The 25,246-nt window shown below is 47.5% G+C and overlaps 1 protein-coding gene across 1 annotated transcript; it reads right to left on the reverse strand.

Moving 5' to 3' along the window:
• Positions 1 to 561: 561 nt before the first annotated feature.
• ASB13 (ankyrin repeat and SOCS box containing 13) lies at positions 562 to 18,221 on the reverse strand. Its single transcript, XM_086333597.1, has 6 exons — positions 17,876 to 18,221; positions 7,628 to 7,815; positions 6,161 to 6,311; positions 4,522 to 4,656; positions 4,154 to 4,345; positions 562 to 2,960 (listed from the first exon to the last, which is right to left on the reverse strand). Exons 1-6 carry the CDS (start codon positions 18,219 to 18,221, stop codon positions 2,833 to 2,835), a joined length of 1,140 nt encoding a protein of 379 aa, XP_086189723.1. The 3' UTR covers positions 562 to 2,832.
• Positions 18,222 to 25,246: the final 7,025 nt, after the last annotated feature.

The raw sequence follows: 25,246 nt of genomic DNA on the forward strand, positions 1-25,246 counted from the left end.
AAATATCTTCTCCAAACCTGTCAGCTGCACATTGGGCTGTTATTTTTTTTTTAATTTTTTAAAGTAGAGTTGATTTACAATGTTAATTTCTGCTGTACAGCAAAGTGACTCCGTTTGTACATATATTGTTTTTCACACTCTTTTCCATTATGGTTTATCACAAGATGTTGAATATAGTTCCTTATGTGCACATTGAATTTTAAAATGTAAACTGAGAGGTGTTCTGAGTGGATTACTCCTGAAATAGGTGGTCCTACCTCAAAGTCAGAAGAGAATTGTTTACATGGTTGTAAGATGTGTGCATGTGCTAAGTCGCTTCAGTCATATCCAATTCTTTGAAACTGTATGGACTGTAGCCTTCCAGGCTCCTCTGTCCATGGCATTCTCCAGGCAAGAATACTGGAGTGGGTTACCATGCCCTCCTCCAGGGAATCTTCCTGACCCAGGGATCGAACCCACGTCTCTTATGTCTTCTGTATCAGCAGGCAGGTTCTTTACCACTGACATCACCAAGGAAGAGGTTTACACATCAACAAAGCCACAGTCATACATACAACAAAGTACAGTCATGCATACAACTTTAATATTTGAGAAGCACGTCATTGTTTTCAAGGCAACGTCTCATCACCGAATTTTGGCTTCATGAAAACATCTGAAACTAACTGGCCTTATATTCTCATCCATGAGATTTGGTGGTTGATCATTATATCCTTTCAATGATCAAAGTATGACCTTGATCCCTCTCCTACAGCCGGGAAGACCCAGGCTCAGAGGGCCGAGATGTGTCTTCAGCCAGTCCTATGGTGGTGTCTATGCTCATCAGTTACATCTCAGTAAAGTGGGGGGCAGCTACAGGAAGCCCTGGAATGTTAGCCATCTGATCCCTTGGGCAGGGTCTCTCCACATGCGGGGGTATGGAGACCAGTACCAGGAGAGCAGCGGCTGGAAGAGGGGCGAGGGAGACACACGTCCAGGACTGGCCAAGACCCAGCGGAGGTGACAGCAGCCCCTCTGGCTCTCCCTGGATGAAGCCCACCCTGTGCTTCTGCCCGCCCCCAATAAGAAAAGGGCCATGTGCACAAAAGGATGGACTCACCCCGACCAATTTTATTGAGCAGTGAATGCAGGAACCAGACTCTGCCCCTGGTGTCCCACATGTGGAAACGTTAGCAGCTTTCACAGACAGAGGCAAGTTCCTGTTGCAAAGATGAGGGCAGAACCTGGCGCTTTTTTGTGTCTGTGTGTGATTAGTGCACACGGGTACACTGATTGACCCAGAACACATATCTACACCTGCAGCAAATGGGAGTGGCTCTTATCTCCTCGTACGAGGAAGCACCATCCTAACAGCCTGAGCAGTGGAGCAGAAAATACCCACAGCTGCCAGCACAGAGCTTTCCACCACATATGGGCCCCACCCATGTAGCCCTGCCAAGAGGCGCCCCTGGTCGTGAGCACAGCTGGCGTGACCTTGACCCACCAGGCTCATTCTTCCCCCCACAGTCTCCGGAGGAACCTGGTGAGGTCAACATTTCTGGGGACACTGGCTTGAGGCCTGACCCACAAGAGAGTTCACAAGGGGTACTTTCTCCATTGCCCCCCAAACCATATAGACCTCAACTACTTATACAAACGTCCTCTAGTTTAACCCCTGAGATTTTAAATTATGATACAGAATCTTAAGCAGACAGATGCAGTTTGAACATACTATGTCATGTCACCTCATGGTTTATAATGTAGAATTACTTGCTTCTTTCTATTACTAAAAACAGACTGTGCAACACTTTCTCGCCCTGACTGGATGACGAGTCTGATTCCTGGCCAGCTCACAGCACCAGGGCAGTGCCTGAAGCTCAGATGTTCCTTAAGTGTCCACAAAAAATGCATGAATCCACGCTCGACCTGGCAGAGGGTGATGCGACCTCTTCTGCCAACTGCAGAGCTTCAGGAAATTAGCAAAACTTGGGGTGGGCAAAGAATTCATTTAGCAGCTGTAGAAAGATGAAAAACAGTCTCTAAAGAGTTTCCCAGCAATGCTTCACGTTGGAAATCACTAACCCAGGAAGGATGTGCTAAGACGCCTTCCTGTTACCTGTTGCTTTACAGACTTGTTAACGAAACCTAAGTGCTACAGCGCATGTGTCTAAAAGCTTTCATCACCAGCATACACTTTTTGAAAGAGCTGAGACCTCAGACTGGAGAAAAACTTTTTAAGAAACACTGTGGGAATAGGAAGCCTGATACTTCCCCACTGAGACCTGTATAAAGCCCCCTGAGCGATGGGCACACCTGGGCACAGGTGATTCTCACAAGGTGCCAACAGTGGCTCCAGAAAAAAGCACCCAAGGGGGCAGGCTGTCCCCAAAGCGCCGTCCTGGGCCTGGCCGGGACCCACTCCCAGGGGCCCGCCCCCTACAGTGCAGGCTCCTCCCTTTGCACATCCAGGGCCACCCGGCACTGAAGGAATCAGGGGTGGTGCCTCCCAGGTGTGTGTAAACGGAATCAGAGCCCTGGCCCCCCAGCCCCACCTGGCCCCCCCATGCTTCTGGAGAGTCTGTCCTGAAAATCCCTCCGAGGAAGGTCATGAAGAGAGAAACCAGCACGGCTGGGAGGAAGTTGGAGCCAGCTGGACTGAAGTCCAGGGAGGGCCAGCCCCAGGCCTTTCCCAGGGCCTTAGAAATATCCGCCAAGGGTCTGCACAGAAGACGAAACAGGATGGTCCGGAGGGACTCGGGGTGCTGCTCCCACAGCAGCACCACAGTTTCTGACGTCGAGGGCAGAAAGCCCCCGTCGGCCCTGAGTCACTGGCTGCCTGGACCTCGCGCCTGAAGCTCAGTTGTAGGAGAGGAAGTCGATGAGCCGGGGAGGGATGTCCAGTCTGGCAATCTTCTCCAGCCCCCTGACGCCAGCCGCCCGCCTCAGGCTCACCCTGCAGAGCTGAGACAGGCTAAGAGGGGTCTCTGCAGAAAGGGACAGAATGTACGTGAGTCAGCTTGAGGAAGGAGTGCAGCATCCTTCAGCGTAACAAGAGCCAGGACAGAACTGCAGACACCTCCCCTGTCCTGCAAAGATGATGAGCCCTGTGTACCCTCTCCGGAAGGCGGCCAGGAAGGACAGCCAGGGACTGGGACCCAGGACAGAAGATCAGGAAATAGAATTCAGCTGATGGCCCCTGGGGTTTCATCTTGTGGGCTTTGGGTTTTGGGGGGATTTTTTTTTGGCTTTTGTGATTTTTTTTTTTTTTTTGGCGCCATAATGTTATAACTGAGCACATGGATTCGTCAGCAAAGCACAAATCTGCAGCCAGTAGGCTTGTTTGTCAAACTTCCAGACAGATGAGGATTGGGCAAGGGTTCAGGCAGCCAGTGCTGGCTGCCCACCCCTGCAGTTCCAAGCCCCAGGGGCTCTGCTCTGGAGCACTGCAGCCACAGGGACCCATGAAGAACTGACCCACAGGACAAAGGGTCAGGACCGCAGGCCTGAAGATGAAGCCTGGAGCTACAGCTCATGAGGGACACACACCAGGGCCAAAGAAGGAACATGCCTGGAGGCCCCTGACCATTGGGCCATAGGAACGTGTACAGAGCAGAGCCTGGCCCCAACGGCTGCCTTTAGGACCATGAGTGTTTGATCAAAATATCCATATATATTAACCAAAGAGAGTATTCTCTACTTAAGAAATGTTAGGAAAGAAAAACCTCTTTGAAAGAAAAATGAATTACTGGTGACATTCCTTTTCCCAGTTACTTCCTCCTAAATTATTTAGATGCAGCAAGAGAAAACACCTTCTAGAAAATGTTTTCTGGACAGATGTAGATAGTATTTGCCTCTCAATCCATGATGGATTTTGGTTGGGTCAGGTTGGCAAAATGTTTAATCAATGGGTTTTTTTTTTTTCCAATTGGTATTTGAAAGCCTCTTGTGACTGCAATTCCATGTAAACTCTTAAAAATGTGTCCCCAGAGACGAGGCGTTTTCTTAGCTGGTGGTTTGTCCTGTCAGCTGAAGATTCCGGCCTGTATCTGCATCATCGCAGGGACCCGTCTGAATAAAGGGATGGCTGATCATGATCATCCCAGAGGCTCCCACAAGCGGTCCCCACAACCCCAGCGCGCGCATACGCGGCGCCAGGAGCCACTGCGCACACACTCACTCTCATAGTGCTCCAGGCACCTGGCGGGGGCACTGCTGGCCCACGTGTAGTCCGACGGCTTCCGCCCCCGGTTGTCGCGCGCGTAGATGTTGCCTCCAAACTGGATGAGCATCTCGATGAGGTCCACGTTCTTCACCTTGGCTGCGTGGTGCAGTGCCGTCTCGTGGAGCTTCGCCGCGTTCACGTTTGCCCCTGTAGGGGTCAGGAGTAGGGTCAAAAATCTCCAAGGAACACGGGACATGAAAGCATCAGCCCCTTCCCAGAAACAGAGTCAATCTCTGCAGCAGCAGGCGGCGCAGGTGGAAACGCTGTTGTGCTGAGCCCGGGGCTAGGGTGGAGGGGTGGGGGGGGCGACAAAGACTACGCACCCGCATTGAGCAGCACTTTGACGCAGTCCAGATGCTCGCGGGCGCATGCAACGTGCAGAGGGGTCCCAAAGTGGCAGTCGTGCGCTTCCAGGTTGGCCCCAACATCAATCAGAAGCCTCACACACTCGGAACTTCCTTAAAAGAAACAGAAGCAGAGGGAAAAGCCTTGTGTATTTGAAGTAACAGGCGTGGCTGGAGCGAGCTTGGCGGCAGCAGGAGACAGGGGATGTGGGCTGCAACCCATGGGAGCACAGGGTGGGCGTCCTTCCCTGGGGAGCTCGCCCACCATCCCCCAAAGCCCGCCAGGCAAGGGGACAAGGGGAGAGCTGCACGGATCTATACCCAGCACTGGGAGAACACAAAGTTTGGGTCACCAGCTGTGAACACAAAGCTCCCCGGCCCTGGTGGAGAGAAGGGTCTCCCCACCTCTGGTTGTTCCCCAAGCTGTATCTGAAACACAAAGCTGCCTGGATGAACTTCCCTAAACTTTCCTACCTCAGGGGTTCCCTGGCCCCTCCCAGCTGACACCTTTCTGGCCTCTTTCCTGGCTTTTCTCCAGCATCTTTAACTCAAGTTTGGGGTTGAGCTTAGGTGGGGCTCCATCCATCCCAGACTCCATCCTCTCTCATTTCTTGATCACACCTGCTCCCCCTCCACCACCAGGCTGTGGCCATTTTCATGTGGACTTGTCCCCCATGACCAGGTCCTCTCCATTCCCCAGCCAGCATCCTCCTCACCCTGAGCCGACCTGGACCTTGGCTGTCCTCTCCCCTACATCAAATCTAACCACCCTCTGCCTGAGCTCTCCTGTGTGTATGTGCAATGCACACACTAACTTCTGCTTGGTTTTCTCTTCTTAATCTGTCCCTTGTCCCTTGTCCATCCTATTGGCAGGACACTGCCAATGAACCTAAGATGAGTGAAGGAATAAAAATACTTCTCTTCCCCATGCTGTGCATGGATGGGTGGCTGCTAAACAAATCTTTCAAAAATGTGTTCCTAGCATTCAGCATCCGCTCAAAAACCTTCAGAGCTGCCTGAAGCAGTCCCCATTGACAAAGGTGACTTGGCAGTGGGATTCGGGGTGCAGGCAGCAGAGACAGGGGAGCCATAGGAGAGCCCAGGTCCCAACAAGCACAGCGAGCCAGAGCATTGCACCTGCCAAAGCCCAAGACAGGCGTGCAAACTTTGCTCTAAACAGTGGAATCCAAACTGCCTAGTCTAGCCTCTCAAATATTTCTGGCCCACTGGTCTCACCCTAAATTTCCAGTTCTGCCTGTCATAGCTCCTCTCCTGGGCGTGTCTGACCCAGTGAGACTGGAGCAGCCGTGTCCTCCCACCCTCTGAAATCCAGCGGCAGCTGAAAACCACAAGCGCCCAGCTCCTCTGAGAGCATCTGCCTCGAGGATGCCTCTGGGCCTCCTCTTCCTGCCAGATCAGGAACTCTCAGGGCAGCCCATGAGGTGAGTGGCTGCAGGGGGCACCTGACTCCTGGGTGAGCATCTGAAAGATGCTGACTGACTAGAACCCTGCCTTCAGTCCAGGCGAGCACTGCATCTCCAGGAGGAAAAGCACCGGACTCCACAGCTTCACCAGCCATCGGACAGCCTCCCTGGCATCTAGGCCTCTGCCAACTCACCGCTCATGCAGGCCTCGTGCAGCGGGGATGCTGTGTACAGGGGTGGGTTGACCTTGGCCCCGTAGGAGAGCAGGAGCTTCACGCACTCGACACTGCCTGAGGCACAGGCATCACAGAGCGGGGTGCTGCCATCGATGTTGCGAGCATCCACCTGGGGGGAGGGTAACAAGCATCAGAGGGTGAAGGAGAGGGTGCCGGCCACTCACGCTCTGATGCATGTTCATCTCTGCAAAGACACTGCGTGGTTCTCCTGAGTCCTTAGGTTTTCTACTACGTATCTTCCCTAGTGGTTCAGAAGGTCAAGAGTCTGCCTGCAATGCAAGAGACCCGGTTCAATCCCTGGGTTGGGAAAGTCCCCTGGAGAAGGGAATGGCAACCCACTCTAGTATTCCTGGAGAATCCCATGTACAGAGGAGCCTGGCGGGCTACAGTCCATGGGGTCGCAAAAAAGTTGGACACGACTGAGTGAAGAACACCATTACATACGTGGTGAGGCACTGTCCCAGGCGAGTGCGTTCACAGACCTCAGGGCGTGCCTACGGGAGCCTAAGTACAGCCAGCAAGCGATTTGGGCTTTTCTTTCAACTCAGCCTCATTCCTGCCACCACCCCAACACCTCATTAGCACAGGCAGGGTAGGAAAACCGGCTTTAACTCGAGCCCCATCTAGGAGGAGTGCCCCAAACTGTCTAACCATGCCTCTTCTAGCTGGAAAATCACAGAGCAGGAAAAGGCAACTCCCCAAACTGGCAGATTCTGCTTAGAATTTGTCCAAATTCAGCTGTTATTTGGATTCACGCTGAAGCTTGTTCCATTTCCTCTGGAACTGCTGTCATAGCCAAATTCTGGGAAGACTGAGCAGTGCACAGCCTTCCCTTCTCCCTCACCTCCCCCCATTGCTGTCCCGTGGGAGCCAAGCCAGCTCCTACCAGCCTGCCCAGCTGGTAAAGACCCAGCAATTCCGCCAGCCCAATACCCGGTACGGCTGTGAGTCCTTAATTAGGGAAAGCAGCGAGTCAGTCTTGCTTTTGTTCCTTTCTACTTGGCCTTTCCAAAGCTGGTTTGCCAGCATCCCACATAATCATCCTGATCTCTGCACCCAAATGGCTCCTGCAGCCAAGGCCCCACCAGCCCCATAGGCAGCTGGCCTCTGAAAGGTGCACAGCCTGGCTCATCTGCAGAGCTGGCCACCACTTTGCTAAAACCCCTTCTCTTCCACTGCTAGTGACCTCCCAACAGCCAGTCCAAAGGCTTCCTCACAATCTCAGGGTGTGGTTGCCATAGGGATCGGCCCCCTCTACAGCCCATTCTGGTTTCCTCCTTCTTTCCTTCTCAGCCTTCTGCAGTGGTTTCCTTTCTTTCTGTGTGCTCACAGCACACAGAATGCTATTCCCAAGCCTCTTTTCCTCTAGAGCTTGTCCTGCCATTCCGGGGGGAGGCGGGGGGTCTGTGCTACAGGGTGGCTTACCTGGGCCCCAGCGGCCAGCAGCAGCTGCACGCACTGCACCTGGCCCTGCAGACTGGCTGCATGCAGGGGCGTGATGGAGTCCACTGTGACCTGATTGACGCAGGCCCCACTCTCTATCAGCTGCTGCAGCTGTCGGGTCTCCCCCCGCTGGGCCGCCTCGTGCACAGGGGTGCGCTCCACCCAGAAACCTGGAAAGGAAAACAGGTAATGCTAAGACCATGCCACTTCTGTCCAGGTCAAATGAACACATGTATGACCCCAGGACCCTTTATGAAACCTAAGCCACTGTATACACGAAAGTGTAATTGGTCCAGATACCCCTATTCAAAATCCTTGAGTGATACCCACTGCCTATGGGCAGAGTCCAAGTCTTTGGGGAGGCACCTCCTTGACTCCTCTCCTACCACTGACCCCCACAAGCCTGTTCTCCAGCCACACTGCTGGCTCATCATGGTTCCCTGCCCTGGCACACCTGTGTCTCTGCATACATTCTCTCTGCTTGAGAAGCCCACCTTTGCCCCTACCTAGCCATCCATTCTGCAATCTCCTTAGTTTAGATGTTATGCCGTCCATGTGGACCCATTTGAAACATCTCTTTCTCCAGGAAACACATCTTCCACAACCCTCGCACTTATATACTCATAACATGGCATTTACACTTCCCTTATCCTTGCTTGGGAGAGCCTTCAAAGGCAAAAAATTAAAAGAAAGCCTTCTTTTAATTCAGTTTTATCAGATTCCTCAGGATTTCCTACAGTAAATCATGTCATCTGTATTGAGAGGTAGCTTTGCTTCTCCCTCTCTAATCCGGATGCCTTTTCTTTTTCTTGCCTAATTGCTTTGGCTTGAATGTGCAGCTGCACATTGAACAGAAGTACCAAAAGACACCTCCTGCCTTATTCCTGGTCCTGGGGCAAAATCTTTGTCCTCCAGTTGTTAAGACTCCATGCTCCAACTGTAGAGGATGTAGGTTTGATCCCTGTTTGGGAAACTAAGATCCAGCATGCTGTGCAGTGTGGCCAAAAATAGCTTTGTCCTTCACCACAAAAGCTGTGGGTTTTCATGGATGTCCTTTTTCAGGTCAAGGATATTCTCTTCTATTTCTAGTTTTTTGAGTGTTTTTATCATGAGAGGGTGTTGGATTTGTCAAGTACTTTATCTGGAGCTATGGCAATGATCATGCTGGCTATTTTTTCTTAATTATATCAAAATGGTGTAATACATTAATTGATTCTTAGATGTTCAACCAACTGTGCGTTCTTGGGATAAATTCCACTTGGTCATGGTGTATAATCTTTTTATAAGATAGAGTTGGTTCACACATATTTTGAGGATTTGAGGGTCTATGTTCATAAGAGTCACTTTTCTTGTGATTGGTGTATTTGTCTGGTTTGGGGGTCAAAGTAATACTGGCCTCAGAGAACGAATTGGGAAGTATTCCTCCCTTTAAATTTTGGAAGAGTTTATGAAGAACTGGTATTAAATCTTTAAATATTAGGTCAAATTCATCTGTGAAGACATCTGGGTCTGGGCTTTCTTTAAGTTTTTTATTTAGAATTTTTTTTTTTTGAGTTAGTTTTGGCAGTTTGAAGTTTGCCTCTTTTTAGGAACTTGTGTACTTCATCTATGTTATCTAATTTGTTGGCATACAGTTTGTTATGGACTGAACTGTGTCCCCAAAATCCATATGTTGAAGCCCTAACTTCTAACACCTCAGAATGCGATGGTATTTGGAGACATAATTATAGAAGTCATTAAGTTAAAGCAGGCTTATTAGTGTGGGCCCTAATCCAGTATGACTGGTGCCCTTAGAAGAAAAGGAGGTTAGGACACACAGACACCAGGGATCTGGGTGAATGAAGCAAAGACCACATGAGGACATAGCAAGAAGGCAGGCATCTGCAAGCACAGGAACAGACCTCAGGAGATGTGAGCCCCACAAATGCAGAATCCAAGCTTGGGGAACTTCGTACTTACTTGACCCCAGAAGGAGACCCCAGTATGTCTCCCAGTCGGAATGAGTGGCCACCTGAGTGCCTGTCTTTGGAGGGGGTAGGTAGTGGAAAGTGGCTGTGGATCACTTTCAGGTCAATCTCAGGGGAGCAGATTGAGCAGCTGCAACTCTCAGAATAGAAGAGCAGGGGGGCCCTGGGTCTTGCAGGAAGGAGGAAAGTGCAGCTCAGGAAGATGGGTACAGGGGAGACCCGAGCATCCACTGAGCAGCCTGTGCAAGTGGACACAGCCTCCCCCACGATGAAGCACAAAGATGGAAGGACGTGACAGTGAGCAAGCAGTTCACAGTCATGGGCAGGGGGTGAACAACCAATTCAAAACCACAGGATGACTGCAGTACTGAAGGAACAGGTCAAGTTACAGGAAATTAGAAGCAAGATGACCCATGTCCAGGGTGTCCAGGACTTGTCGGGAAGGCATCACGGAGGAGGTGGGGCTATGGCCAGCCTGCCGGGCGTCACCTGCTGGCTCTATTCCCAGTGCCTGGCACCGTGTGAGGCCCCGCAAAGGCGCTCACGACTTGCTTGTTGAGTGAATAAGGGACGAATGAATGGGAGGAATTACTAATATGAATTCTAAAGCCTAGACATAAAATTTTTTAAAGAAAATCTAATTGTATCTCTTTCTGACCAGTCTACAGAGGAAGTGCAGCTTACAGGGAACCATATTTTCTAATGAATAAACAACGGCTACATTTGTCTTAGCAGCAGCTGAGGGCAGAGATCAGAAGCAGCAGATATGATTACAAAGGAGAGAATTTATGTGGGCCTCAGTCAACAGTGAAAGGCACCGATGGGAAGGGGGACCATATATATCAGAATAAAGAATGCCTACAACTCAACAACATAAATAACCTGTTAAAAAAAGTAACAAGGGACTGAGGTATTTCTCTAAAGATATACAGATGGTCAACAGGCACATGAAAAGATGCTCACCACAATCATCAGAGACATGCAAATCAAAACCACAATGAGATACCACCACACACCGATTAAGATGGCTACTATCAAAAGAACAGAAAATAGATGTTGGCAAAGATGTGGAGAAATTGGAACCTTTATGCACTGTTCGTGGGAAAGCAAAGTGGTGCAGGCACTTTGGACAGGAGTACTGCAGTTCCTCAAAAATTAAAACAGAACTACCAGACAATCCAGCAATTTTTCTCCAAAGAAACTGCAAACACTAACTCGATAAGATATAGAATCCACGTTCACTGCAGCATCATTTACAATAGCATGATACAGAAAGTACCTGAGTGCCCATGGAGGATGAATAGATAAAGAAGATATGATATATACACACCATGAATATTATTCAGCCTTAAAAAGGAAAGAGATGCTGACACAGGCTGCAACATAAATGAACCTTGAGGACATGACACTCAGTGAAATAAGCAAGTCACAAAAAGACAAATACTGTATGATTCCACTTACATGAAGTTCCCAGAGTCAAAGTCATAGAGACATAAAATAGAATAGTGGCTGCTGGGGGGAAAGGGGAAGGGGAACAATGGGGAGGTGAACAGGTGCACAGTTTCCATGTTATAAGATGAAAAATATAGAACTCTGTTATATCAAAATGTGCATGTAGTTCATACTACTGAACTGCACAATGAAAACTGACCATCTTCACCATTTCTATGGGTTTTTTTAGCCAGAGTGAAAACTTTAAAAATTCTTTTTTAAGGGAGTAACAAAGATGGAGGAGGCCCCAGGAGTGGGGGAGGTGTTAACCACAGCTAGTACCAACCACAGGGTGTCATCAAGAGGGGACAGCTTTACAGCAGGGGGCAGGTGGAGGGGAGTGGCAGTTTCAGTGGTCTCTGAAGACCCCTGGAAGCAAAGGGGAGGGGAGAGTGACCCTAGAGGTAAAGAACACAGGGTGCCTTGTGGCTGAAAGGAAGTGCAGCTGCAAGAAGGCGCACTGGCCGGCAGTGGGAAGCTCGGCAGCCCCCACCCCTCCCCCTCCACCACTGCATGCCCTCCCTCACCAGAGTGAGAAGGTTGGGTGGGTTGGAATATACTTTTCAACCTTAAAGCAAAGAGCCTGCAGGGAAGAGAGGCAGGAAGATGCCATGCTAGTGGACCCACTGAGCTCAGGCTGTTTCCAGCCCTGTGCCTGGACCCCATGTATGACCGGGTGCCCCCACCCCTGGACCACTCCCCTGGGACAGGGTCAGTCAGTCAGTTCAGTTGCTCAGTCATGTCCGACCTTTTGCGACCCCATGGACTGCAGCACGCCAGGCCTCCCTGTCCATCACCAACTCCCAGAGCTTGCTCAAACTCATGTCCGTCACATCAGTGATGCCATCCAACCATCTCATCCTCTGTCATCCCCTTCACCTCCCACCTTCAATCTTTCCCAGCATCAGGGTCTTTTCCAATGAGTCGTTTCTTCACATCAGGTGGCCAAAGTACTGGAGAGGGGCCACCCTGGAAACCTGAGACCCTCCCTCTGGGATGAGACTTCCCCTGAATCCCAGCCCTGCCACATAATCGGTCTCCTGGCTCCCCATTCCCATCAACCCCCTCCCTCCTATCACACCTGCTCTGGTCTTCCCCTCCCCACTTCCCACTTAGAACTTAGCACTCCCCACTTAGCATTAGCAGCTAAGTCATCAGTGGGTCATGGGGAAGCCTGCTTCAGACCCTTGCACTTGTCTCTGGAATAATCCACATAATCCACATGCCTTTGCATGCCAGGAATACAGACCCTCCAGGATGGAGCCCCAGCCCCTTTTTCCAGGCTCCCCCCACCCGCCCACATCCTCCCATCTCACCACTCCCCCACACACAGCCTTGTCGCCAATCGCACGGAGCCTCAGGTAGCTGACAGAGGGTCCAGGTGTGCTGTGCCCCACTCAGCCCCACTACCCCTCCCCACTGAGGCTGGGTCTAAGCTCCTCGAGGGAGCTTCTGGCGTGTGGCCCCCTACCCACGCCTCCTTTAGGCCGCCCCTGTGCACACACCTGCCCCTGACTCCCCTCCTCCCCTTCCACAAGCATCTTCATGGCAGGACCTCAGCCACCCACCTTCCATTCCATCACCACACTGACACACAGGTATCAAACACACACATTCTCTCCAGGAGCCTGTTCTACTGGCCAGACTGAACTTGTCCCACTGCAGCAGGGTCGGTCCCCTACTGCCAGAGTACACCCCTCGACCGGCCCGTCACAGGCCTGCCCAGCCCGAACACTGACCTGGGCCACGCCTGTGGCCTCGCCCACTCAAGCCATGCCACATGCCAGGGCATCAGTCAGATGGGAGTCTGTTGCAAGACAGCCAAGGCCACAGTGCCCGGAAGACACTGCCTGCCTCCTCTACACACTGCCCAGGGGTGGCTGTTCGAGACCCTCCACCCAAATAGCCAGCAGTCTGGCCAGGCGGAAACCTCTGGGAGCTGGAGTCAGCACGGGGAAGCAGCAAATCAGAATAGGTTTTTCCTTTTGTTTGTTTGTTTGTTTGTTTTTCCTTTTTCTTCAGAGAGCCAATTTACCAGTATCCCGCTTAGTCATCCAGAGCCCGGAATCCAGCTCTTTGAGCCCAAACAGCAGCTCTCAGCCACAGGCCAGCCAACCCTCCCAGAGAGCCTGTCCCTCCGGCGGGCATGGCCTGCCCGGCCTCTGGCCCATGTGCAGAGCAGAGCTACCATTGGCCCTACCCGACTGTCCAGAGCCCTGCCCCTGTGCTGACCCTGACTCTGACCCTGACCACTCCTCCCCAGCCAGGCAGCCCCTCCACACAGCAGCTTCATTGTAACAAAGAGTGTTTTCCAAAGGCCATAGAGAACACCTCCATCACAAGCGGATCCAACAGCTCAGCATCCACCAGGCACCCTTCAGTGTTACTTGGGCCAGTATCTGGCTCCAAGTCTATCATGAAGGGCAGCCCGGGGCCCTCACTGCAGAGATTGAAATAAGCCTTCTCCCCAAATATCCCAGTAAATATTCTTGAAATGATGACAGGTAAGCTTTCCCTTACCCCATGCACAGCTGCAGGGCACCTTTATGGGGATGTAGCCAGGGTGAGCGGTCACTGAAGCCGCAGTGGAGCTGGCGTTCCGAGGCCCGCTCTCAGCGGACTCTCTGGAAAGTCAGGTGACCCCAGTGACTTGTCCCCCAAAGTCCCAGAAGGTCAAGGATTTGTGGGTACAAAGAAAAGATGAATTGAAGAGCTAAAAGGACTTAGAAATCATGGCAAACTGTACCCACCCATCTAATAGTAAAGGAGTGAAAAAAAAAAAAAAAAACAGGGCCAAAGACCCATAAGGACAGAGAGACCAGTGCCTGAGAATGGCAAACCTCTCCATGAGATGCCTTAGGGACCAAAGCCACATGCATGCAGATAGCTGGGCACTATTAAATGCTTGATCATGACCACCCATCTTACAGTGCTGTCCGAATTCAAGTTCAGTGTGCTTGAAACTACCAGTCACCTTGACTCTAAGGGAAGATAGAAATCTTCATTTTTATATATATTAATAGAAACCCTTATTTAGCACTTGGGGCTGAGTATTTTGCTGCTTTTGAAGAGATTTTTTGAGCAAGGTCTTTTTTCAGTGTTTTCATGATCAATACCCCAAATACTGTTTGTTGGTAAACTTGAGGTCAAGCGGCACACCGTGTGGTTTTTAAAATGTGTTAAATTGGGTAAAAATTTTAAAGAGAAAAGGTTTACCTTTCTACAGGAATAAGACAGTCAAAGCTTAGTTAAGAGGGAAAAAGAAAGTGAAAGCGAAAAAGTGAAAGCAAAAGAGACAAGTGGGAAGAGGTTATAGAAGCAGTGGAAGACAGCCAGGGAAAGGGAGGGAAAGAGCTTCTTAAACACATTTTATGAGAAACGCCCAAATCAGATGCTTGCCCTCCCTCCACAACCTTCCTGACCGCTCATCCAATAATCTGCCGCCCCAACCCCTCCCCTACAGGGCTTAGGACCCAGGGGTGTGAGCTGGGGAGGACGGTTATACCAAAAAATCAAAACTCCTTTGTACTGCTGTAGTTGGCAGCCACTCCTGGCCACAGTGAGTGCCCAGAACACCAACTGGTATTAAAATCAACCTAATTTCCTTCAAACATTTTCATTAGTAGTGTAATGCACGGCCCAGAGGATTCTCCTCTAACTAGACACTTCTAGAATGCAGCCTTCTCTAAGGCAGAAACAAGACGTGCAATTTGAGAAGATTTTTAAGGAAGTTGATCTCCCAGCCAGGGCACCAATTATCTAGATCTCTCAAAGTACTTTCACTACAATTCTTATTTTAGAAAATGAAATCCCGGAATTCCCTGGCAGTCCAGTAGCTAGGTCTCAGTGTTCTCACTGCCAGGGCCCCGGGTTCAAGCCCTGGTTGGGGAACTAGGATCCCACAGCCATCCAGCAAGGCCAAAAAAAAAAAAAAAAAAGAGAGAGAAAAAACAAACAAACAAAACCCATCGGATTCTGCAGACTCAACAGAAGGATGAACTTGGAGACTCGAATGGGGATGCAGATTGACCTACCACCCTGATCATGGACACCCGGAGGCAAAGACGTTTCTCAGAGCCTGAAAGTGACATCATGCAGAGGTGATGAATGGTAATGGTGCTCCCCCGCCCCCTGAGAACCTGCAGCAGACAACACGCATCCATCCCAGTCACAAACCCACCCAGCACTACACATGGATTATAGATGATCTTATCTGACAGAAGAGACATGAGCCTTGTAACATAAAACAGGCAAAACCAAAAAGAACTGCTTGCATTAAAACCTCAGCGTTGGGGACTCCCTTGGTGGTCCAGTGGCTAAGACTCTGCGCTCCTAATGCAGGGGGTCCCGGGTTCAATCCCTGGTCAGGCAACTAGACCACATATGCTGCAACTGAAGAATCTGCTTGCCACCCCTAAGACCCAGCTCAGCCAAATAAATAAATATTAAAAAAAAAAAACCCTCAGCTTTGTGACTTCCTGGCTGTGCAAACTGTTTCACCTCTAACTTATAGATAATGATGAGTGTCCTGCAGCTATTGCAAGGCTCGTAGTCAGCACCCGGCACACAGCCGAGCAGCTCAGTGGCTCTCACCATGGTCCCAGGGTGTCTTGGTCCCAGGGCTGCCTCCCCCTTTCTCTCTCCATGCCACCTTCCCAACACCCCAGAGGCTGAGGATAAGCCAAGAACCCTTTCATCTTCTGCCAGCCTCTAGATTCCAAGTCAGAAGCCCGTGAGTACAGATGCTGAAATCAGGAGTCACTTTTTCCAACTTTGCAGACAGACAATGAATTACATTTGCTAAGGAACAAACACTGGATTCACTTTAGGATGCGACTTGCCCTAAATTCTTGGTTCTTATTGGTAAACCCATATTATAGGACTGCTGCCTTTACTTCTGTGAAGTATTACAGGGTTATATTAAAGCTACCCCGTTTGGTTAGCGTATACTACACACATAGAATTTGAGATCAGAACGCTAACATGAGTTAAAGTTCCTACGATGGTCCTCTGCTTCTGCTGGGATGGCAGCGCTGTTTTGGATTCAACACATTGAGTTTATTCATTTGTGTTGAGAATAAAAATGTCAGCAGGATGAAATGTATTTTGGAAGAAATACATGACACAAAACACTGGCGAAGTCAAAAATAACCATGAACCCCAGAAACTGTGCATCCTCCATTAGTTTAGAATGTTATTGTTGTTCAGTCACTCAGTCGTGTCCGACTCTTTGCGACCACATGGACTGCAGCATCCCAGTCTTCCCTGTCCTTCACTATCTCCCAGAGTTTCCTCAAATTCATGTCCACAGAGTCAGTGATTCTGTCTACCCATCTCATCCTCTGTTGCCCCGTTCTGCTCCTGCCCCTAATCTTTCCCAGCAACAGGGTCTTTTCCAATGAGTTGAGTCTTCCTATCAGGTGGCCAAAATATTGGAGCTTCAGCATCAGTCCTTCCAATGAATATTCAGAGTTGATTATCCTCTAAAAGATACATTCCTTAAACTGTACAAAAAAACATACCCAGGAGTGATGCAGTGCTATTGAACCTTGTTGTTTTTGTTGTTTGGTCACTAAGTCATGCCTGACTCTTGTGACCCAATGGACTGTAGCCCACCAGGTTCCCCTGTCCATGGAATTTTCCAGGCAATACTGGAAGTGATTGCCATTTCCTCCTCCAGGGTATCTTCCCCACCCAGGAATGGAACCTGCATTTCCTACATTTCAGGAGGATTCTTTACCACTGAGCCACCAGGGAAGCCACTGAACCTTGTACATGAACAAAAATACTAAAATGTGTTTAAATAGGTGTCCGTGGTCAGCTGCTCATTGCCTGTTTCATTGAACCAACCAAACACAGCTCACACTGGCAGGGTCAAAGTCCTGTGCTTGCCTAGGATGAGAATGCCAAGTAAAAACAGAGATGCTTATTAAATGACTTTGATCTTGTTGAAGGTGGCTGTTTTGCAACATCATTAAAATATCTTTGCTTTGCTAGGACTGCAATTCCTCTTAAGCTAAATTTACCCTTAAGACTTCTCACTTTTATTCGCACTACATTTTTTATGAGCATAAAAAGTACTGTATAGATTTTCTTCTTTCCAGGCTTTCAAAGTGTTTTCACTGCTCATGTCATTTGCCCTAGAATTACTCGGTAGGCAGGGAGGCTTGCTTCGCCTGAGAATGGCCCTTTGCCCTAGCATCCATTTTATTCTAGGGAAGGCTCAACGAAGAATCAAGGTCGCACGTCTCACACGGGCACACACTCCTTCCTGACCGGATTCCTGGTGTCTCAGTAGGATGCTAACGACCCCGCGCACGACCCTCCCACTGGGTGCCTGGAAGGCAGTCTGCTCCAACCCTGGTACCAGGGCTGCCCTACCAGTGGTCCCACGCGGGCGCTTCCTAGGTTCTCCTCGGAACTTGGCAGTGACCATGCACAGCCCCGCATCCTCCCCAAGTTGCTGGGCGCTCGGGGGGTGGGGGGTGGGGGGTAGGGGGGAGGTCTGCGGTTCTGAAGTCACAAGGATGACCAGCCCTGCAACGCGCGGGCCGACGGGGGAACCTGGAACGGGACGCAGAAACCCCGTCTGAGCTGCACGGCACCCCCGGACCTGCTCCTTTAACAGCACGGCCCTCCGAACCGATCCAGTCCCCGCCAGCCGCCCCTGGCCACCCCTCAGAGCAGGACGCGTCCCCGCTGGGGGCGAATGTCATCAGATGCAGCTCTCGGTCCCCGGAGCCGGCCCGTGCCCCCCGCGCCTCGCACGTACCCACGTCGCCCAGGAAGCTGCTGTCCGAGGCGCGAGGCTCCATGATACCGGCTCCCGCGCCCCGGTCCACGGCTCCGCCACTCGCACCGCCGCGGGAACCTGGGCCGGGAACGCGCCGCCCTTTGGGCGGGGCCGTTCGGCGTCGCCCCGCGTCCGGCCGAGGTGGCTTAGAGCCGGGAGTTGTAGTTCCCCGCCCCGCCAGTGCGGCTCCCGGGCGGGCCCCCGGCCAGAGCCACACCGCGGCCACTTGCGTCCAACTCCGCGGTCGCCGCCTCGGGCTTTTCTGGACGAACGTATGTTCGTGTGCAAAATATTTGTTCGTGTGCAACCCGTGCCATGTGTTCATATACAGAAGGGATCAGTGTGCAAACCTATACAGGTGTCCTGAAAAACACGTGTCCAGGTGCAATGTATGTCCACATGCAAAATATGCCCGTTTGTCCATGTGCATATCGCGTCCCTGTCGGTGTGCAAAACGTGTCTGTGTGCAAAGCGTTTCCACATGTCCAAGAGTCCACGGGCAAAACCTGCCTCCGTGAGCAAAATATGTCTGTGCTTGCAAATTGCGCCCACATGTCCATGTGCAGAACATGTCCTTGTGTCCCTGTGTAAAAAGTGTCCAGCTGCCACAAATCACTACCTTCCTTTGCATTGATCTAGCTAGGCAAAGCTCATCCCACGCCCCCACATGCTTTCATTTTGAAGACGTATTTCCTACCAGAGCTGGCATGCTCCTGCTTCTTTCATCTTTCCAGAGAAATCATATATTCCAAATTGTTCACATCACACAGACACCATGCTTTTTGAAATCTCCTAACAGAAATGAAGGACCTGTTTACAGATTCCAAGTAGGCAATTGAGTAATTGAACTGTTTTGTTTTTTTGCAAACAAGTTTACCAAGTTGAGGTTTAACCTTGCCAACGTTTGTTGCAGTCACATCACTGAGATCTGCACTGAGCCTAAATGCAGAAATTAGTTTGAGCTGAAAAGTAAACATATCAGGAATGATCCTGCCTGGAAATACATAAGGACTAGCACACAGCTGGGACACCTGAGAGAGGTCTCCCCTGAGACTGAGTCTTTACCTCCAGTCTGGACCACTGGAGCTGTATCCACAAAGGTTTGATGCCCATCTATCCAAATTCCAAAATCGGGGAAATTCCTTGCCCCAGGTCTGGGAGTGATATTTCAAGCCTATTTCCATAAGATGTTAAGGAAAAAGCCAAATGACCTTTTTGGCCAAAGCAATAGTATAGCCATTTCAGTTTTCTTATGGGTGAATATATTTCTATACTTTTAAATATATTTATATGTTTGAATCTAAACTGTGTCTCCTGCAGATTATAGTTATATCATCTTTTAAAAATATATTTGGCTGTGCCAGGTTATAGCTGCAACACTTGCGATCTTCTATCTTCCTTGAGGCATTTGCAATCCTCAGTTGTGGTATGCGGGATTTTCTTTTTTCAGTTGAGGCATGTGGGATCTAGTTCCCTGACCAAGGATGGAACCTGGGCCCCCTGCACTGGGAGCTGGGAGTCTTAGCCACTGGACCATAAGGGAAATCCCATTATATCATCTTTTAATCAATTCTATTGATTTTTCTGCTCATCTCCATTTTGGTTTGTTTAATCCATTCACATTTAACTACATTTACATAGTTGGATTTTGTAAGGCTTCCTCAGACAACCATTTTGCCTTTTTGCACTTCTCTTTCTTGACAATGGTCTTGAAAACTCAGCAGTGGCCACAGGACTGGAAAAAGTCAGTTTTCATTCCAATCCCAAAGAAAGGCAATGCCAAAGAATGCTCAAACTACAGCACAATTGCACTCATCTCACACACTAGCAAAGTAATGCTCAAAATTCTCCAAGCCAGGCTTCAACAGTACGTGAACCGTGAACTTCCAGATGTTCAAGCTGGTTTTAGGAAAGGCAGAGGAACCAGGGATCAAACTGCCAACGTCTGTTGGATCATCAAAAAAGCAAGAGAGTTCCAGAAAAACATCTACTCCTGCTTTATTGACTACTCCAAAGCCTTTGACTGTGTGGATCACAATAAACTGGAAAATTCTGAAAGAGATGGGAATACCAGACCACCTGACCTGCCTCTTGAGAAATCTGTATGCACGTCAGGAAGCAACAGTTAGAACTGGACATGGAACAACAGACTGGTTCCAAATAGGAAAAGGAGTACGTCAAGGCTGTATATTGTCACTCTGCTTATTTAACTTAAATGCAGAGTACATCATGAGAAACACTGGGCTGGATGAAGCACAAGCTGGAATCAAGATTGCCAGGAGAAATATCAATAACCTCAGATATGCAGATACCACCACCCTTATGGCAGAAAGCAAAGAACTAAAGAGCCTCTTGATGAAAGTGAAAGAGGAGAATGAAAAAGTTGGTTTAAAGCTCAACATTCAGAAAACTAAGACTATGGCATCTGGTCCCATCAGTTCAGTAGGTGATGCCATCCAACCATTTCATCCTCTGTCATCCCCTTCTCCTCCTGCCTTCAATCTTTCCCAGCATCAGGGTCTTTTCAAATGAGTCAGCTCTTCGCATTAGGTGGCCAAAATATTGGAGTTTCAGTTTCAACATCAGTCCTTCCAATGAACACCCAGGACTGATCTCCTTTAGGATGGACTGGTTGGATCTCCTTGCAGTCCAAGGGACTCTCAAGAGTCTTCTCCAATACCACAGTTCAAAAGCATCAATTCTTCAGAGCTCAGCTTTCTTCACAGTCCAACTCTCACATCCATACATGACCACTGGAAAAACCATAGCCTTGACTAGACGGACCTTTGTTGACAAAGTAACATCTCTGATTTTTAATATGCTGTCTAGGTTGTCTGGTCCCATCACTTCATGGCAAATAGATGGGCAAACAGTGGAAACAGTGGCAGACTTTACTTTTGGGAGGCTCCAAAATCAGATGCAGATGGTGCCTGCAACCATGAAATTAAAAGACGCTTGCTCCTTGGAAGAAAAGTTATGACCAACCTAGACAGCATATTAAAAAGCAGAGACATTACTTTGCCAACAAAGGTCCATCTAGTCAAAGCTATGGTTTTTTCAGTAGTCATGTATGGATGTGAGAGTTGGACTATAAAGAAAGCTGAGCACCAAAGACTTGATGGTTTTGAACTGTGGTGTTGGAGGAGACTCTTTAGAGTCCCTTGGACTGCAGAGAGATCCATTCAAAGGAAATCAGTCTTGAATATTCATTGGAAGGACTGATGCTGAAGCTGAAACTAATACTTTGGCCCCATGACGCGAAAAACTGACTCATTGGAAAAGACCCTGATACTGGGAAACACTGAAGGCAGGAGGAGAAGGCCATGACAGAGGATGAGATGGTTGGATGACATCACTGACTCAATGGACATGAGTCTGAGTAAACTCCAGGAGTTGGTGTTGGACAGGGAGGCCTGGTGTGCTGCAGTCCATGGGGTCACAAAGAATGGGACACGACTGAGCGGCTGAACTGACCTGATATAGTTGGATTTATGTCTGCCATTTTATTTTTTTTCTATATGTTTCATGTCTGATTTAGTTCTCTGTTCCTCCTTTATGGCTTTAATTTGCATTAAATGAATATTTTATATTGTAGCATTTTCATTTCTTTAATTTTGTTATTTAGTGTTGCTCTAGGGTTTACCATATATATTTTATCAGAATAAGCTTCTGATTTATACTAGCTCAATTCAGTGACATATAAAAATGTTATACCTATTAAGCTCTAATCCTTTTCTTTCTTTTTGCAGTGTTATTGTCATACATATTCTACTTATGTTACAAATTCAACAATACATTCTTATAATTACTACTTTACCATCTGCTGTCATTTCCTTAGCCAAATGGAGTTTTGCCCCCACTTACCTCCTTTGTACTTTTATTAGCAAATGTAATATACATATATTTCATGTCTACATGTTAAACCCCCAATAAGCCCAATATCACATTATCTAAATATTATTCCATGTTTTTTAAAAACTGCCTCTAGGTGGCTCAGACGGTAAAGCATCTGCCTGCAATGTGGGAGACCAGGGTTCGATTCCTGTGTCGGGAAGATCCCCTGGAGAAGGAAATGGCAATCCACTCCAGCACTCTTGCCTGGAAAATCCCATAGACGGAGGAGCCTCACAGGCTACAGTCCATGGGGTCACAGAGAGTCAGACACGACTGATCGACTTCGCTTTCACTTTTTCACTTTTCTTTCATGAGAATAAAGGAGAAAAATAAGCAATAAGCATTTATATGTTTTTTTTTATCTTTATGTAATTAATTTTACCAGTGTTCTTTGCTTTTTCATGTGGATTCAGATTACCATCTGTGGTCACTTAGTTTCAATCTGAAGACTCTCTTGTAAAGCAAATCTGCTAGCAAAATTTCTTTCAGTTTTTGTTTATTTGGGACAGTCTTGTATTCACTTTCAATTTTGAAAGATAGATTTGCTAGATATAGGACCCTTGGTTGGCAGTTTTTCTCTCCTCTGAGTACTTTGAATATGTCATCTCACTGTCTCTTAGATTCCATTGTTTCTGCTGAGAAGTCATCTGTTAATCTTACCAGGGTTCTCTTGTAAGTGATGTTATTTTGCTGTTGCTGCTTTCAAGATTTTGTCTTTTGTCTTTGAGCATTTTTTCCCTCTGATGTGTCTATTTGTGACTCTGAATTTGTATCACATGGAGTTCACTGAGCTTCCTAGATGTGGATATTATTATTTTTCAACCAATTTGATGAGTGTTTTTTTAAATTATTTTTTGAAGTATTTTTCTTCTCCATTTTTTCTCTCCTCTCCTGCTACTACCAATTTTAATCAGAGTATTTTGGAAATTAAAAGATGAGGGAATACTTAACCAACTCATTCTGTGAGGCTAGAGTTAACCCTGATACCAAAACTAAGATATTACAAGAAAAGTAAACTGTGGACAAGTATCTCTCAGGAACATACATACCAAAATTCTTAACAAAATACAGCAATTCATGCCCAATGAAATAGAGAAAAACTAATGCATCCTAAGTAAACTTTGTTCCTCCCAGGAGTTCAAGGTTAGCTTAATGTTTGAAAATAAATTAATGTAATTTATCATTTTAGTAGATATTTTTACTACACAGTCCTCTCAATAGATGCAGATAACATTCAACATTCATTTATGATAAAAGTTCTCAAAAACTAGGAACAAAAGGGAAAATCCTCAACCTAAAAAAGACATAAAACACCAAAATTAACATTATACTTACCTTTGTGAAATATTGAATGCTTCTCCCCCTAGCATCTCCCCCAAACATCTCAATGATGTTTGCTTTCACCTTGTATCTTTATTGCATTTGAGGACTTAAACAATGCAATAGGGAAAAAATACAGATTGGGAACAAAGAAAAGTATTTTTATTTTATTTATTTTATCATACATACACACACAAATAGCTATTAGCTCTAATAAGTGAGTTCAGCAAGTTTCAGGATATAAAGTTACTATGGGAAAATCAACTGTATTTCTATATACTAGCACATAGCCACTGTGAATTAAAATTTTTAAATACCATAAAACTATAAAGAGATAAATATAAGAAAATGTGCACAAGACAAGTATGCTGAAAAATATAGATGTTGCTTAGAGAAAACTGAAAGACCTAAATAAATAAGAGATATCATGTTCATGGATTCAAAGATGCAATATTAAGATGTTAATTCTCTCCAAACTTATCTATATACTAAACACAATCCCAGACGAGATCTTAGCAGCTGTGGGGTTTTTTGGAGGGCTGTTTGTTTTATTTTGAGGTAGGAAATAAGCTGATTATAAAATTTATACAGAAATTCAAATAACTTAAAATAGACAAAATATTCAAATATTGGAAAAAGAACAAAGTGGGAGGCAATGCAAATTCAAACAATATCATACCCTTCAGAGTAGCTAAAGTTAAAAATATTGGCCAAGATGTAGAGAAACTAGAATTCTCATACATTTCTTGTGGAAATGTAACTTTGTAAAACCAATTTGCCAAAAGTTTGACTTGATTAAAGTTGACCATAAGCCTTCTTTATTGCCACAGTAACACTATATAACAGACTACCCCAAACTCAGTGACTTAGGACAACAGCATTAATTCTCATACTCACCAATCTTTGATGTCTTTTGTGTGTGTGCTCAGCTGTGTCCAACTCTTCGTGACCCCATGGACTGTAGTCCACAAGGCTCCTCTGTCCATGGGATTTCCCAGGCAAGAATACTGGAGTGGGTTGCCATTTTCTCCTCCAGGGTACCTTCCTCACCAACCCAGGGATTGAACCCATATCTCCTGCATCTCCTGCACTGGCAGGCAGATTCTTTACTACTGTGCTACCTGGAAAGCTTGGGCTGTCTAGTTCAGTTCAGTCACTCAGTTGTGTCCAACTCTTTGTGACCCCATGGACTGCAGCACCTCCCTGTCTATCACCAACTCCCAGAGCTTGTTCAAACTCACATCCATCCAGTCAGTGATGCCATCCAACCATCTCATCCTCTGTTACCCCCTTCTCCTCCTGCCTTCAGTCTTTTCCAGCATCAGGGTCTCTTCCGATGAGTCAGTTCTTCGCATCAGGAGGTCAAAGTTTTGCAGTTTCAGCTTTAGCATCAGTCTTTCCAATGAATATTCAGGATTGATTTCCTTTTGGATGGACTGGTTTGATCTCCTTGCAGTCCAAGGGACTCTAAAGAGTCTTCTCCAACACCACAGTTCAAAAGCATGTGGGATGTCTATGGTTATGATAATTAAGATGGGTTTGGCCTACAGGTTGAATTCACATCTGCTCCATAAGTGCTTGTTCTGAGTGCCCAGAATGAAGGGGCAACAGCAGCAAGAGACTTCAATCTCCTCATGTGCATCACCTACACTCAGGAGCCAAATCAAACTATGCAAGCACACTTAAGACTCCTGCATATGTCATGTCTGCTGATATCCTATCAATCAAATGAATCCATATGACCAAGAACAATATAAATGGGTAGAAAAGTAAACCTTACCAACAGTAGAAGAGGGAAGGGGCAAGTATCTGCTGAAGCAAAAATCCAAATTATCATGTCCAGCATCTCCAGCATGTTATATACCTAGGATAAACGAGGCCCATGTGTACAAAGAGACATGAATAAGAAAGTTCAAGCAGTACTATTTGTAATAGCCAAGAAATGGAAACAATGAAAACATGTATCTACATATCAAAGAAAATGTACTACATCCAGACCTACATATATAGCAATGAAAACGAAAAATTGTGTACACAAAAACGTAAGTTCTACCATATTACTCCAAAGAAACCAGGCACTAAACCATTCAATTTATATAAAATTCAAACCACAAGCAAAACTAAATGATAAAGTTT

Source organism: Bos grunniens, chromosome 13 (assembly GCF_055505025.1).
Source record: "Bos grunniens cultivar Pamir isolate PY7600 chromosome 13, Bosgru_T2T1.0, whole genome shotgun sequence".
NCBI lineage: Eukaryota > Metazoa > Chordata > Mammalia > Artiodactyla > Bovidae > Bos > Bos grunniens.